We start from the raw sequence: 13,058 nt of genomic DNA, 5'->3' as shown, positions 1-13,058 counted from the left end.
ATCACGTCATATAACAAACATACATACATTGTGAGTAAAACAATGTGCAGTGTATCACGTCATATAACAAACATACATACATTGTGAGTAAAACAATGTGCAGTGTATCACGTCATATAACAAACATACATACATTGTGAGTAAAACAATGTGCAGTATATCACGTCATATAACAAACATACATACATTGTGAGTAAAACAATGTGCAGTGTATCACGTCATATAACAAACATACATACATTGTGAGTAAAATAATGTGCAGTGTATCACAGGTCATATAACAAACATTCATGCATACATTGTGAGTAAAACAATGTGCAGTGTATCACGTCATATAACAAACATGCATACATTGTGAACAAAATGAATTTGATATATATATATATATATAAATTGTTGTATTTAATTTTTTAGGTATATTTAATTGCATTCATGAAAATGATGAAGTTGTGTAAGATTTCTGATTTGTTGTGATTATGTGCAGTACACACTGCTGTATTTATTTTAACAGATATTATCTAGTACAAAAGAAGAAAGGCCCTAATAATGGCATGTATTTGTTTAACAACACTAAGCTCTGTAATTAATCTTGTTTGGGTGAAAGTGTAGATACCAGCGTAACTGGCAGTAAATGAGTGCCATATTGAATGCAAGATTACATATAGAAAGATTAATTTCTTTCTGTTACTGATAAATCCTACTGTACAATATCTAGAACATGTACATAGTTTTATCTTGTTTCTACAGAGAAATCAGTTTGTGTACAGGTTAAAGATTTTATTAAAGAAAATTTAGTGTTTTTTGTACTAAATCAAAATGTTTCAAAGTGTCTCTGTTTTTAAATGTAAATTAAACTGTTCCGTAAACATGTTATAGATATTCATAACTCAGCATATGATAATAGAAAGCTTGTATACCTACAAAAAAAAATAAGACACACTCACTGCTAGGTTCCTAGTTTTGATTAACCAGTGTGAGTAGAATATACCGTTTTAGTCATGTTTTCATACTACAAGTGTTCATAGAAGTATAGGAGCATTACTGATGTGGACAGCTCTGTTATATCGAATACACACACACAGTGTTGACATAGGTGACAATTCTGTTATTTTGCTAAAACATGGTAACACTTTCTGGAGTAGATATATTTCCTTCTTCAACTGTTTTTATTTACACGTAGATCTTAAGAATATTCTCTGAATATATCTTTCGGTTTTTTCATTACTTCGTGAGTAGTGACCTCAAGTTTCCACGTTTACCTATGTTTTGTAAGAACTTTATTAACAGTATCTCGACAATGAGGGTGACCACCTCTACAACTTGTGTTATGTTTTATCATTCAAAGTTTGCACGGTTGGTATAGGGTAAACACATTTTTCACGGTTCTTGAACTCTGTTACTGGATATCCTTAGACTGTTCATAAGTCTGACCTTTAGCTTTGGTAATAATTACTCTTTAATAACACAAACCCATCTTAAAAACCTCTTAAAAAAACAAAATACAAATTACAATCTAATAGAAGTAAAGAAAATTAAGTGAAAGTTGAATCCAAATTAACAGCATGTTATCTACAGTTAATTTCCCTCTTACTTTTTATTGTATGTAAAACAATTATAAAAATGTTACTTAGTAAGAGGGAAATTAACTGTAGATATATTTTATTGTATGTAAACAATTATAAAAATGTTACTTAGTAAGAGGGAAATTAACTGTAGATATATTTTATTGTATGTAAAACAATTATAAAAATATTACTTATACTACTACATCAGTAATTATGGGTGGAATCTCCCCAAAGCTGTACAACTCGGTGACAACTGGTACAGCGAATGATAGATTGGCTCCACATTTATGTCTTAGTATATTAAACAACATGTCCGGCTAAATAATTCACAATATTATGCTAGTATAATCAATTCGTAAAATTTATAAATAAGTATAGTACTACAGTGCGAGATTTTTTATAATATACACTTCCACACAATATAAAGATTAGCCTTTGATTTAACCATGGACTTCATTGTTTGAACCGTACAACACCTCTGTACGTCAATCTAATCAAATTGGTTCCCTATAGTAGCATCAATGGTGCATATCCATGAAATTCCCTATAAATGTAGGATTACTGTTTTGTTAAATAACATGGTCTTGATTTTCAAATTATAAATTGTTTATTTAAGATTACTTTTAATTATTTAATATTTTCTTATCCTAGTTTTAGTAACTGGAAACTTAGACAACTACAGAAACACCAGAGTGGTATTAGTAGATGCATACATTATAAACTAGAACAGTATTAAATGTATAGACTTGGCAACTGGAAACATGAAACTTAAGAATAATACTTTACCAGAGTTGATAACTTTTACATGTTCTGAACGAGGAGAATAGTGAAATATTAGGCTTGGAAGCTGAACACTTAGTAAACGCAAAGAACTGTACTATACTAAACTTGGGAACTTACAACAATTAAATACAAATTCTCTGATAACTATTTAATAAAGCTACAAAAATTGTTATAATACAGATTACATGACAAGAAAGGATAGTGTGAATTATACACAGCATATCCAAACCTTAGATGAAATATGATTTAATTTAACGGAGATAAAAAAAATTAGCAGTCACAAAATACATATTGAACACCGGGACACAAATCATAAGGTGGGTCATTATGTAATGTGCCCTGTATTTTTTTTTAGGTACCGATGGAAGTAAGACCCAAACTATTTTGGGGTATACCGTCTATCCAGTTTAACCTCAACTTCGCCGGACTCGCATGCTTAGAAAAAGAAAGGCAGTTGTGTGTGCTCTAGTCCTCAACATCCTACATCTTTACCACCTTTCACTGTCTGCAGCGAGATGTGGGTGCTCTAGTCCACTACGTCCCACATCTTTACTACCTTTCACTGTCTGCAGCCAGTTGTGGGTGCTCTAGCCCTCCATGGTAAAGATGTGGGACGCCTTTCACTGTCTGCAGCCAGATGTGGGTGTCTAGCCCACAATGTCCCACATCTTTACCATCTTTTGCTGTCTGCAGCCAGATGTGGGTGCTCTAGCCCACAATGTCCCACATCTTTACCATATTTTGCTGTCTGCAGCCAGATGTGGGTGGTCTAGCCCACAATGTCCTACATCTTAACCACCTTTCACTGTCTGCAGCCAGATGTGGGTGCTCTAGCCCACAATGTCCCACATCTTTACCATCTTTCACTGTCTGCAGCCAGATGTGGGTGGTCTAGCCCACAATGTCCCACATCTTTACCACCTTTCACTATCTGCAGCCAGATGTGGGTGCTCTAGCCCACAATGTCCTACATCTTAACCACCTTTCACTGTCTGCAGCCAGATGTGGGAAGGTAGTTTCTCACAAAACATAAATAAATAAAATAAAAACAATGATAAGAAAGAAATATTAGAATACAAGACACCAATGTGTCTAAACATTATCCTCCAAATCAGTTATTAGAATGGAGATATTATATTATTAATAGAATTAAAGATAAATAAGAACTGTAACTGTGACAGAAGTTGTTCACAAACATCTTTTTTTCTAACAACATATTACCAACCTACGCTTTTATTACTCGGTTCCAATCTCTACATAATTTTCATTTTAAATGTAAGGTTTTCTTTGTAATCATCCTGTAAACAATATACACAAACACATTAAAACGTTAATAACTTGATCAAAAGTAAGTTAATAGCTAATAACTAAAAAGTGCATACTAATTCTTTGAATATAGCTATAATGTTATGAGGATACATTAATCTATAGATTTACTTTGTAGACACGCGTGAGAAAAGTTAAACAGAATTTTTTTTAAATTCAGGAATTACACATTTTATTATTAGTGATCAAAATGTTCAAAAAACATCATACATCAGAACGCAATATACACTATTAAGTGCAACATTAATAGCAGCAATATTCAAAAGTCCACATATGTAGCCAAACATAAAACTTGTATTCTTTGTAGCTGTGAAAAACTGAATCTTACCTCCTGTGTTTGTTGACATTTAGCAATTTGTTTCTTCAGTGATGGAACTTCATAGTTAACATTTCTGATCAGTAATTGAGCTGCTTCAGCTATGAAATAGAAACAAACAAAATTATCTCCCAGTCTGCAAAAAATTAAGTAATTCCAAATAAAGAAAACAACTGGTACAAAACACAGAAAAAATATTTATGATAGAAAAAAAGAGGCAGAGTTATCAGACAGTCTTTATTTAGGTTATAAAAAGGTATTTTACATTTTCTACATCATAAAACAATAGATTAACATAACAAAGACATAACACTGACTATGTTAGTTGGCATTAATAAAAATAGTAATGGTGCTCTAAACTACTGCAAACTATTATTTCCATCTTCAACATGAAACATGTTTAAATTTCATATAATAAAGCAGTTAACTCAATGCTTACAATTCAAAAAATATAGACACAAGTCCTAATTATATCACACTACCCTTTCTGTTATTAGTAAGAACACATCAGATGTTTGAAATTTTTTCTGATAACTTACCTATCCAATGAGTACATCCAAAGAAGGGCATAAATGTTATGCTTGATGCTTTATTTCAGACTTATGATCATTTTCAGTAAGAGCATGAGTGAGTACACTCAATATATTTGAGAAATTTGGAACACTCAAAAGATAAAAAACTTACCTAGGAAGACATTATCCTTTTCATATAGTTTTACTACTTCCTGCCAATCTTTCATTCGTTGTGAAGAATATCGACCAAAAATGTTCTTAGAGTCAGATTCTGTTTCTTTAAGTAGTTCAATAATTTGTAGACAATGAAAGTAATTTATGTCTGAAAGGTAAAAAATTAAAGCTGTAATTAGCGTATGTATAACTGCATAAAATATATCTAATTGACAAAAAAAAAGTGTGTAACTGATAGAATAACAACACAATTAGAACCATTCATGAACTTCATACACTATTATAGGGGCGTATGTATAACTGCATAAAATATATCTAATTGACAAAAAAAAAGTGTGTAACTGATAGAATAACAACACAATTAGAACCGTTCATGAACTTCATACACTATTATAGTTTTTAGAACAGTCAATCAACTACTTTCTATAAACATTTCATGCTGTTAAGAAAAACCGTGTTAAAGAAGTTTTTGGTAGAATGAGCTGAACCTTATGAACACAATAACTATCTGAAGGAAAATGTAATAAACAGTGATAAAGGATAAATATTCAGACTTTAATTTATAAATCTGTATTCATTTAAACTGATGAAATGTATTTTGAGAAACAAAAATAAATTTCAAAACGAGTTCTTGCAACAGTTGTGACATCAAAAATGAAAGCCAGTATGGATTCATTAAAAGGATATTTTGTCTTACTAATATGTTATTTATTTTCAAGGATGTTACTTGTAGTCCTGGACAGTGGAAATGAAGTGTACTTAGATTTTCAAAGACTTTTGATAAGGTATCACACAAAAGCTAAGAAAATCACCATAGTAGAGATAAGGGATTGTTTTGATTTGGTTTGATTTTCACATAAAGCTACGCAAGGGCTATTTGCACTAGCCATTCCTAATTTAGCAGTGAAAGACTAGAGAGAAGGCAGCTAGTCATCACCACTCATTGCCAGCTCTTTTACCAATGAATAGTGGGATTGGCCATCACATTATAATGTCCCCACTGAATCGAACCCACAATCCTGAGGTTGTGAGTCAAGTGCCCTAACCTCCTGGCCATGCTGGGCCACAGGGGTTAGGGAAAAATCAGTTAATTGGTTTGTAGGATAGTGAGAAGGCAGAAAGCACAACATTGTCATTAATGAAGTCTAGTCAAATTGAATTCTTTATACTAGTGTAACATCTCAGAAGTCAGTGTTTGGGCTTTAATTTTTTTTATTTGCATTAACAACATTGACAGGGGCATAATTAGTAAAGTTTGCTGATGACATTAAACTATTGGATATTTCTAGTTGTATCAAGAATGTTGATGTATTACAGAATGACTTGGATCAATTGGGAAATTGGACAAATATCTGGCAAGTAACCTTTAAATATAGGAAGTGCAATATAATGATGTCACTGGCTTGTCATAGTGTGGATCATGTTTAATATAAATTGGAACCAACTCAATAGCATGACTGAAAAACAGACATAGTGATGGATAAGTCACTCAAGCCATTCAGGCAGAGGTCTCTTGTTGGTAGTAAAACTAATACAATTTCAGAGTGTATTTATTGACGTATAAATTACAAGTCAAAAGAGGTAATTATTACTCAGAACAAGTCATCAGTTACACTTCACTTACAATTCTATGTAGTTCTGATCTCCTTATCTAAAAAGAAAGAAATTTACCTGATGGAAATGGTTCAGAGGGATAATACTAGGATTATTCAGAGGGTAATGGAAATGGTTCAGAGGGATAATACCATTTTCTGACTAGTTTTATATTAGTGATGTTATTAATATTTGCTGCAAACATGCATTAGTAACATATAAAATGATATGAAAAATAGACTAAGACCTACAATACTGGTGTGAAGTGTTTTAACGTTCATCTTATACATAACATGTGGACAACAAGGAATATCTCGATCATTTAAAGCTGTCCTTGCACACCCACTCTCGAGAAAAGTAAAAATTTAAACCTATTTTTCAGGAAATCATCAATTCCCCGCTTAACCTCATGTAAAGTGCTGGTCTCCACTACTGCTGACATTCAATATGCCAGTCACCCTGTTAGAAAAATATAAATGTATTAACTGGAAACCAGACCATCTGCCTTCTCAGTGGCACAGCGGTATGTCTGCGGACTCGCACCTCTAGAAACCGGGTTTCGATACCTGTGGTGGGCAGAGCACAGATAGCCCCTTGTGTAGCTTTGTGCTTAATTCAAAACTATCAATCAGTCAACCAGACCATCTTTTTCCAAATCTTAAACTTGTGTCTTCTCATCCTGTTATCTCCATAAAATATCCCTTTTATCCTCTGAATAATCCTAGTATTATCCCTCTGAACCATTTCCATTACCCTCTGAATAATCCTACTTAAATTTTATGAATAATAGTAATGAAAAATTCTAGTTAAAACAGTAAATTGTAAACACAAAACAGGGCAACATTTATTACTCTTCTAAGCTTATATAAGCACTCATTGTTGTGGTTATCAGTCTATATAACCAACAAATTGAATTATTAATTTGTTACAAATTTGTTTCATTACAAACTATTAATTACTAACTAGTTTATTCCGACATTTTGGTTGCCAGTCTACTGCCATCTTTAGGGATGTATTGAGAAAGTCTGTGTCTGTGGTGGTTATGGCTGGGACTTGATATTAAATCTTCTTCATAAGAAGATTAATGTGCTATCTACTTGTCTGGATAGTTAATTAATAACTAGACTTAAGAGACTACATAGGCTATTAATCATGACAATGATTGAGATTCAATTACCATACTTTTACTATAAGTACTTATACAAGCAATGACTGCATTTATGTAAGATATACTTAATGCAAAAAACATAACATTTAAACATGACAGAAATAAAGACATGTAAAATAAAACTAGCAACAAAAATTATATTAAAATGATTGAAATAGGTTAATTAAATCAAAAACAAAGTCCCAATAAATGCAGTTATGCCCAAAGTTACAGAACCAACAAAAAAACTTTAATAAATTTCTGAAACATTTATACAAAGAATATTATAGAATGTTCTTTACAAGTTCCAGCTAGAAGTTGGGTGATTTCTTCTACGGCTGGCATATCCTGGATTGCATTATTGATCTTTTCTCGAACTGTAAGAATGTTTTCCTGCCATTCCTGTTTACAGACACGCCTGCTTATGAGCCAATCTAGAGGGAAAACATGATACACTTGTTATGGTTTATTATTATTATATACATCCTCATGTATTCATTCTTCCTGATCAATAAGTCTACTCATTTCTTATTCAATATGTTATCATGGTAAAGATATATTTTGGTTAGTTATTAGGTCTAGATTTTAAAGTTTTATTAATTACTCTGATATATTACTCTTTTTTTGTGACTCAAAATCTAGCATGTCAAAATAAAAACCTTGAAAAACCCCAGAAATTGGACCCAAACACTGGAAAGTCTGAAGAAAGGTGAAGGGTTACACAAGAACTGCCTTCGGTGCTTAATATGTATGTTTGTCAGAGTAGAATACCAGAAGTACATTTAAGTATAAATTTAAAAAAAAAAAAGTTGATTACAATACCTGTAAGAATAAAATCCAGAACTTGAAACTAATACTACATTTTTGCAATTTCTATCTGTACAGGAAAGCATTTAGTCTGAGAAATTTTATTAATAAGGTATTTGACCTTTGGAATGGATTGCCTTCAGGTATGGTGAATTCATTAAATTTAAAGGAATTTAAAGAAAGGCTTGATAAACATTTCAATGAGAAGGTTTATTTATAAGTTTAGTTTAGTGGATGGGACCACCTAGATAGACCAACAGGTCCCTTGTTGTCCTAACATTTTATATTATGTTTACATTATTAGTGTAAAAAGGAAGTGGTTCTCAAAGTTCATAGCATGACCTCAGGTACAAAAAATTAAGATTTATGATGAAAATAAAATATATTAAAATACAAATTCTGAAATTTCAAACATATACTAATGATGATAAGGTTGACAGTAAAGATCTTGATTAACACAGTTCTAATACTTGTCATACAAAATTCTCTATATGATATTCAGTTTATTTCATAAAACATTTTTTTAAATTGAGGCAAAACTTTCTAGAAGTAAATTGATAATATTTGATAAAATCTTCCAATGAAAATTACTTTATACCACATTTTACATGTAATTTTCTATCAATTATTTTTCAGATTAATGGAGATCATTCCTCAGAACTTGAAAAGGTCTACTAAAAAGTAATATTTTCCTGAATCTCAATGTATTTTTCTTTTAATTAGCCTTATGCATTATTGAATTAAAATAGAAAAAGCCAAAAGTGCTCAAATCTTTACAGTATACCATGCCTAACTGAATGTTTCCAATGGTTTTAATGCTACTAAAAAGGCACAAATATATATCTATATAAACACTGTACCATGAATTTAAAAATTTTGTTTAAAAACACAAATGTTATGAATACACCTGTGTTTTTTGTACTTACAGATTTTTTGTTCTTATGAATTAAAAAATATTAAACTTTGTCTCAACCATTACATCGTAAATCTAATTCTTATTACTAATACTGTACTTATATGAAATTGATAAAAATTACAATTCAAAGACTTAATATAGTTCTCACCAAAACAGTCATTGTTCAAATAATTAATGATATAAATAGCATCTTTTCCACTACTGTGTCAGCTGTATCCTAACCAGTTTGAAGAGACCTGGTATTAGACAAAAGACCTCTTCAGCACTGAATACAGCAGATGTAGTGTGGGTAGCATATTATAATGTTTGTTTGCTTGGTTAGTTTTGAATTTTGCACAAAGCTACATAATGGCTATCTGCACTAGCCATCCTTAATTTAGCAATGATAAACTAGAAGGAAGGCAGCTAGCCAACACTACCCACCATCAACTCCTCCACATTATAATGCCCCCATGACCCACAGATTGCGATTTGAGTGCCCTAGCCACTAGGTCATGCCAGGCCCACATATTATAACATTCTTCTTTACTTCTACTCACAAGTTCTTCAATTAAATATTGTACACCTTTACTAAGCATACATATTCTTCCAGGTAGTTGTGTTTGATACTTTAGTAAATAACATACATTCAGTTCATAAGTAGTGCTTACCAAGCAGTTTGTTGGTGTGGATGTCAATAGGCAATTCCTGCTCTTTTTGGAGCTAAAAGAAATAATCAAACATAATAAATATGTATCCTTACGTTACATATTTAGGTTTACATGATCGTATACCTATCATTTTCTGTATAAAAACAGAAAAAATTAATTCTTAGTTTTTGTATGGAAATAAGTTTTTTTCATTTGGAGAGTTGAGTCCCGATAGTTTAGTTAGTATAAAATTATACAACAAAATGACGGTGCTACTATAGCGTGCAGTCTACAAAGATATTTACACTATAGCATGCAGTCTACACAGGTACTATCATCATCACCATTTTAACTATTGTTTATTTGCAATTGGTGCCAATTATTATGAATAACACTTTTAAACAAATAAAGTACAAAATACCATTAGATAATGTTTTGGGGGCTAATATAACAGAATAAAATAAGTTCCAACAATCAAAACTAGCACATATATAACCTAAATTTAAGGTACTCCTATGAAACACACAACTTATTAAATTATTATTATTTGCTGAACAAAAACGTGGATAGATATAAATCATTTAGCAATAAATTATGTTTTAGTGAATCATTAAAATGGTGATGATGATAGTATCTGTGTAGGCCGCATGCTATAGTGTAAATATCTTTGTAGATTGGATGCTATAGTAGCACCAAAATGACAATCTTCAGTTGCTATATTAGGTTATTTTCCATGTTACATAGAACAGTGATCACTTACTCTGCATCCTTTTTTCAAAATCAACTAAAAAGACCAGCATTGAAGGAAACTTTTCGATTTAATAACGATAAGAATATCCACTACAGATATAATTTCACAAAATCTTAAAATTTCTTAGTATGACTAAGTTATTAGATGAAATGTAAATGCTGATTAATAAAAACTTTAATAGCCATCATTTAAACCTCTGATAATGAGAAGCTCACCTGCATTATATATAACTCTTTAAAGTATTAATACAATTTGCATCAAGGAGTGTTGAAATGAAGTCTTCTGTTGATTTATTAGAACTTGTAGCACATGCTCAGAATGTAACAGGATAGATCCTAGTCAAAAACAGAAGTTCTTGAATTCTTTGACAGATTGTTTAGGCAGAGTATTTATAATGAGTACACTTGAATGGGCAGCAACTGCCTGTTGTAGAAAAAACACAAGTGTAGAAGACAATGTTTTGAAAGTCTTTTGTCTTTGAAAGATGGAAGACTTTCAAAACACCATCCTCAACAGAAGTTCTTGGAAGTTCTGCTTAAAACAAGCAGAAAAAGCAAACACATCCAACAAAATTAACACTACCAAGCTGCAGGTTAGTGTGCAATTTTACTAGTAAAACCTAGAAACCTTCATCAAAATAAATGCTAGTACACATTTCAGAAAGAAGACTTACAGATTCTTACTGCTGAATATCAGTACACTGACAATACATATATTTCAGTAATTTTTACTTTAACATTCAGTAAAGGCTACTATAATTCTGATTACAAGCCTGCGTTGTTTGCCAATACCACACTGATGTTGTGATTTTCATTTGACCTGCACAACATATCCAAGATAATTAACAGGAAATGGGGATAGCAAGAATGCAGCTTTTTCTCATTCAATTGGTTACTCAGGCAATTAACACAGCCAGTGGAAGCGAGGTTAGAAATACTATGCACAAGTGGTTGCTAGTTAGTAATTGGAGGTAATAATAAAATAGAAATCATGCTTTTTTTTGTTTTTTACACATTCCTCTTAATATTTTCTTGATTAACACACATGTAGGCCTACTGGCTTTAATGCTTCATCAGCTTTCAGCACTTATTTAAACTGTAACTTTTAATAATAAAAGACTTTTTAGTATAGGGTAGCCATCAGGAGAGGGGTACTACAGACTTTGTTGGTGCTCATGGTCTAGATAACCAATTTCCACTCAAATCCAGCATCTTTGAACTTTTGTGGAAAATTTAAAATAAACACTGCTACATATAATTTAGTTTTAATATTAAAACATACTTGAAAACATGACACAGAATATATATACATATTAATTAACATTTAATACACAATACAATGAATTATGCCACAATTACAGTTCAGTTTAAAAAATAACAGTATTGGCCTAAATTTGTTAGTGGAAAAAAAACCAACTAGCAATCATTTGGTAGTGCTTTCAAACGTTAAGGCCGAGGCTTGCATGTAGAACTACAACATGATCTTTAATTTATTATAGTTTAATTAAAAACAAATGTAAATAACTTACACCTTAGGTCTTTATGAAATGATCATAATTTCTTTAAAATTATTTCTATCTTGTGTCATTACTTTTCAGACAGACTTTAATAATAATGTAATTATTTTACTTAAGTCCATTTTATAATTTTTTTTAGTTGATAAGTAATTTAGTGCTATAGTGTAACCAAAAAACATTATGACAAGGCACGTTATTTCCATTTTATTTTGATTAGATATCATATGGTTGGTTTTGCTTCAACAATCCATGAAGTAGTAGAGTAGAATAACTTGGTCAAGACATTAGCTTAAGTAATAATTGAAAGTGACATGATATTGATACAGCAACCATATGGTTATTCATGAGGAGATTTATAAGACATAGCCTTGTTTGGTTGGTAATGTTAACACCAATGAAAGAGATAGTATACTTCACATGATAGAATATTAAATCATATTCAATGAAACCTTAGATTTTTTTTAAATTTTCATCATTACTAGTAATACTACTACTACTAGTACTAACTATACTATAGTGACTACTGTACAGAACAGATTAGTGAGAACCTAATCTTAATGATATTAATTCATAACATTGAACATGGAAGAAATAAATTACCCACAAAATACAGCTTTGTCTATTTAAATTTAAAGAGCTGCAGCTCCACTACAAAATAACATAAAAACCATGCGTACTACAGAAACCTTTTGAAAATTGAACACACAAGCAAAAATGTCAAGACCTCAATAAAAATCACGCAATTTAAAACACGTCGACGTTGCAGACAGAAACAGTGAAATGATGTAGCGCCATCTCTAAAATATTGCATTTTTGTCGTATTAAAATACTGTTTACAGGGGTGGAGGATTAAATGACATTTTATATAAGCTTTATTAAAAATAAACTAAACAATAATACAGTATTTAAATAATTGTACTCGGCTTTCTCAAGTATAAATACAGTTTGTATTATATGCTGTTTAATTTGTTTTCATGTGATTTTGACTCAGATTTCCTCAAGTGCAATACAGTGCTTTTTTCA

General features: G+C 31.2%; 1 protein-coding gene across 6 annotated transcripts in view; it reads right to left on the bottom strand.

Moving 5' to 3' along the window:
- The window catches only part of LOC106459142 (CDK5 regulatory subunit-associated protein 3-like), a 30,171-nt gene extending 17,376 nt beyond the window's left edge, over positions 1–12,795 (bottom strand). The window contains exons 1-6 of one of the 6 annotated variants that reach the window (XM_013918728.2): positions 12,713–12,795; positions 10,735–10,854; positions 9,790–9,841; positions 7,719–7,850; positions 4,675–4,824; positions 4,003–4,091 (exon numbers count right to left, since the gene is read on the bottom strand). In XM_013918728.2, coding sequence (XP_013774182.1) covers positions 4,003–4,091; positions 4,675–4,824; positions 7,719–7,850; positions 9,790–9,841; positions 10,735–10,740 — 429 coding nt within the window. In that variant the 5' untranslated portion in view covers positions 10,741–10,854; positions 12,713–12,795. Of the gene's footprint in view, positions 1–4,002; positions 4,092–4,674; positions 4,825–7,718; positions 7,851–9,789; positions 9,842–10,734; positions 10,855–12,635 lie in introns of all 6 variants that reach the window. The other 5 variants (XM_022385571.1, XM_013918729.2, XM_022385572.1 and 2 more) reach the window with 5 other exon arrangements.
- Positions 12,796–13,058: the final 263 nt, after the last annotated feature.

The sequence above is a fragment of the Limulus polyphemus genome, unplaced genomic scaffold (genome assembly GCF_000517525.1).
Source record: "Limulus polyphemus unplaced genomic scaffold, Limulus_polyphemus-2.1.2 Scaffold566, whole genome shotgun sequence".
Lineage (NCBI taxonomy): Eukaryota > Metazoa > Arthropoda > Merostomata > Xiphosura > Limulidae > Limulus > Limulus polyphemus.
Note: the sequence above shows the minus strand (reverse complement) of the source record. Positions and strands in the feature narration are given on the sequence as shown.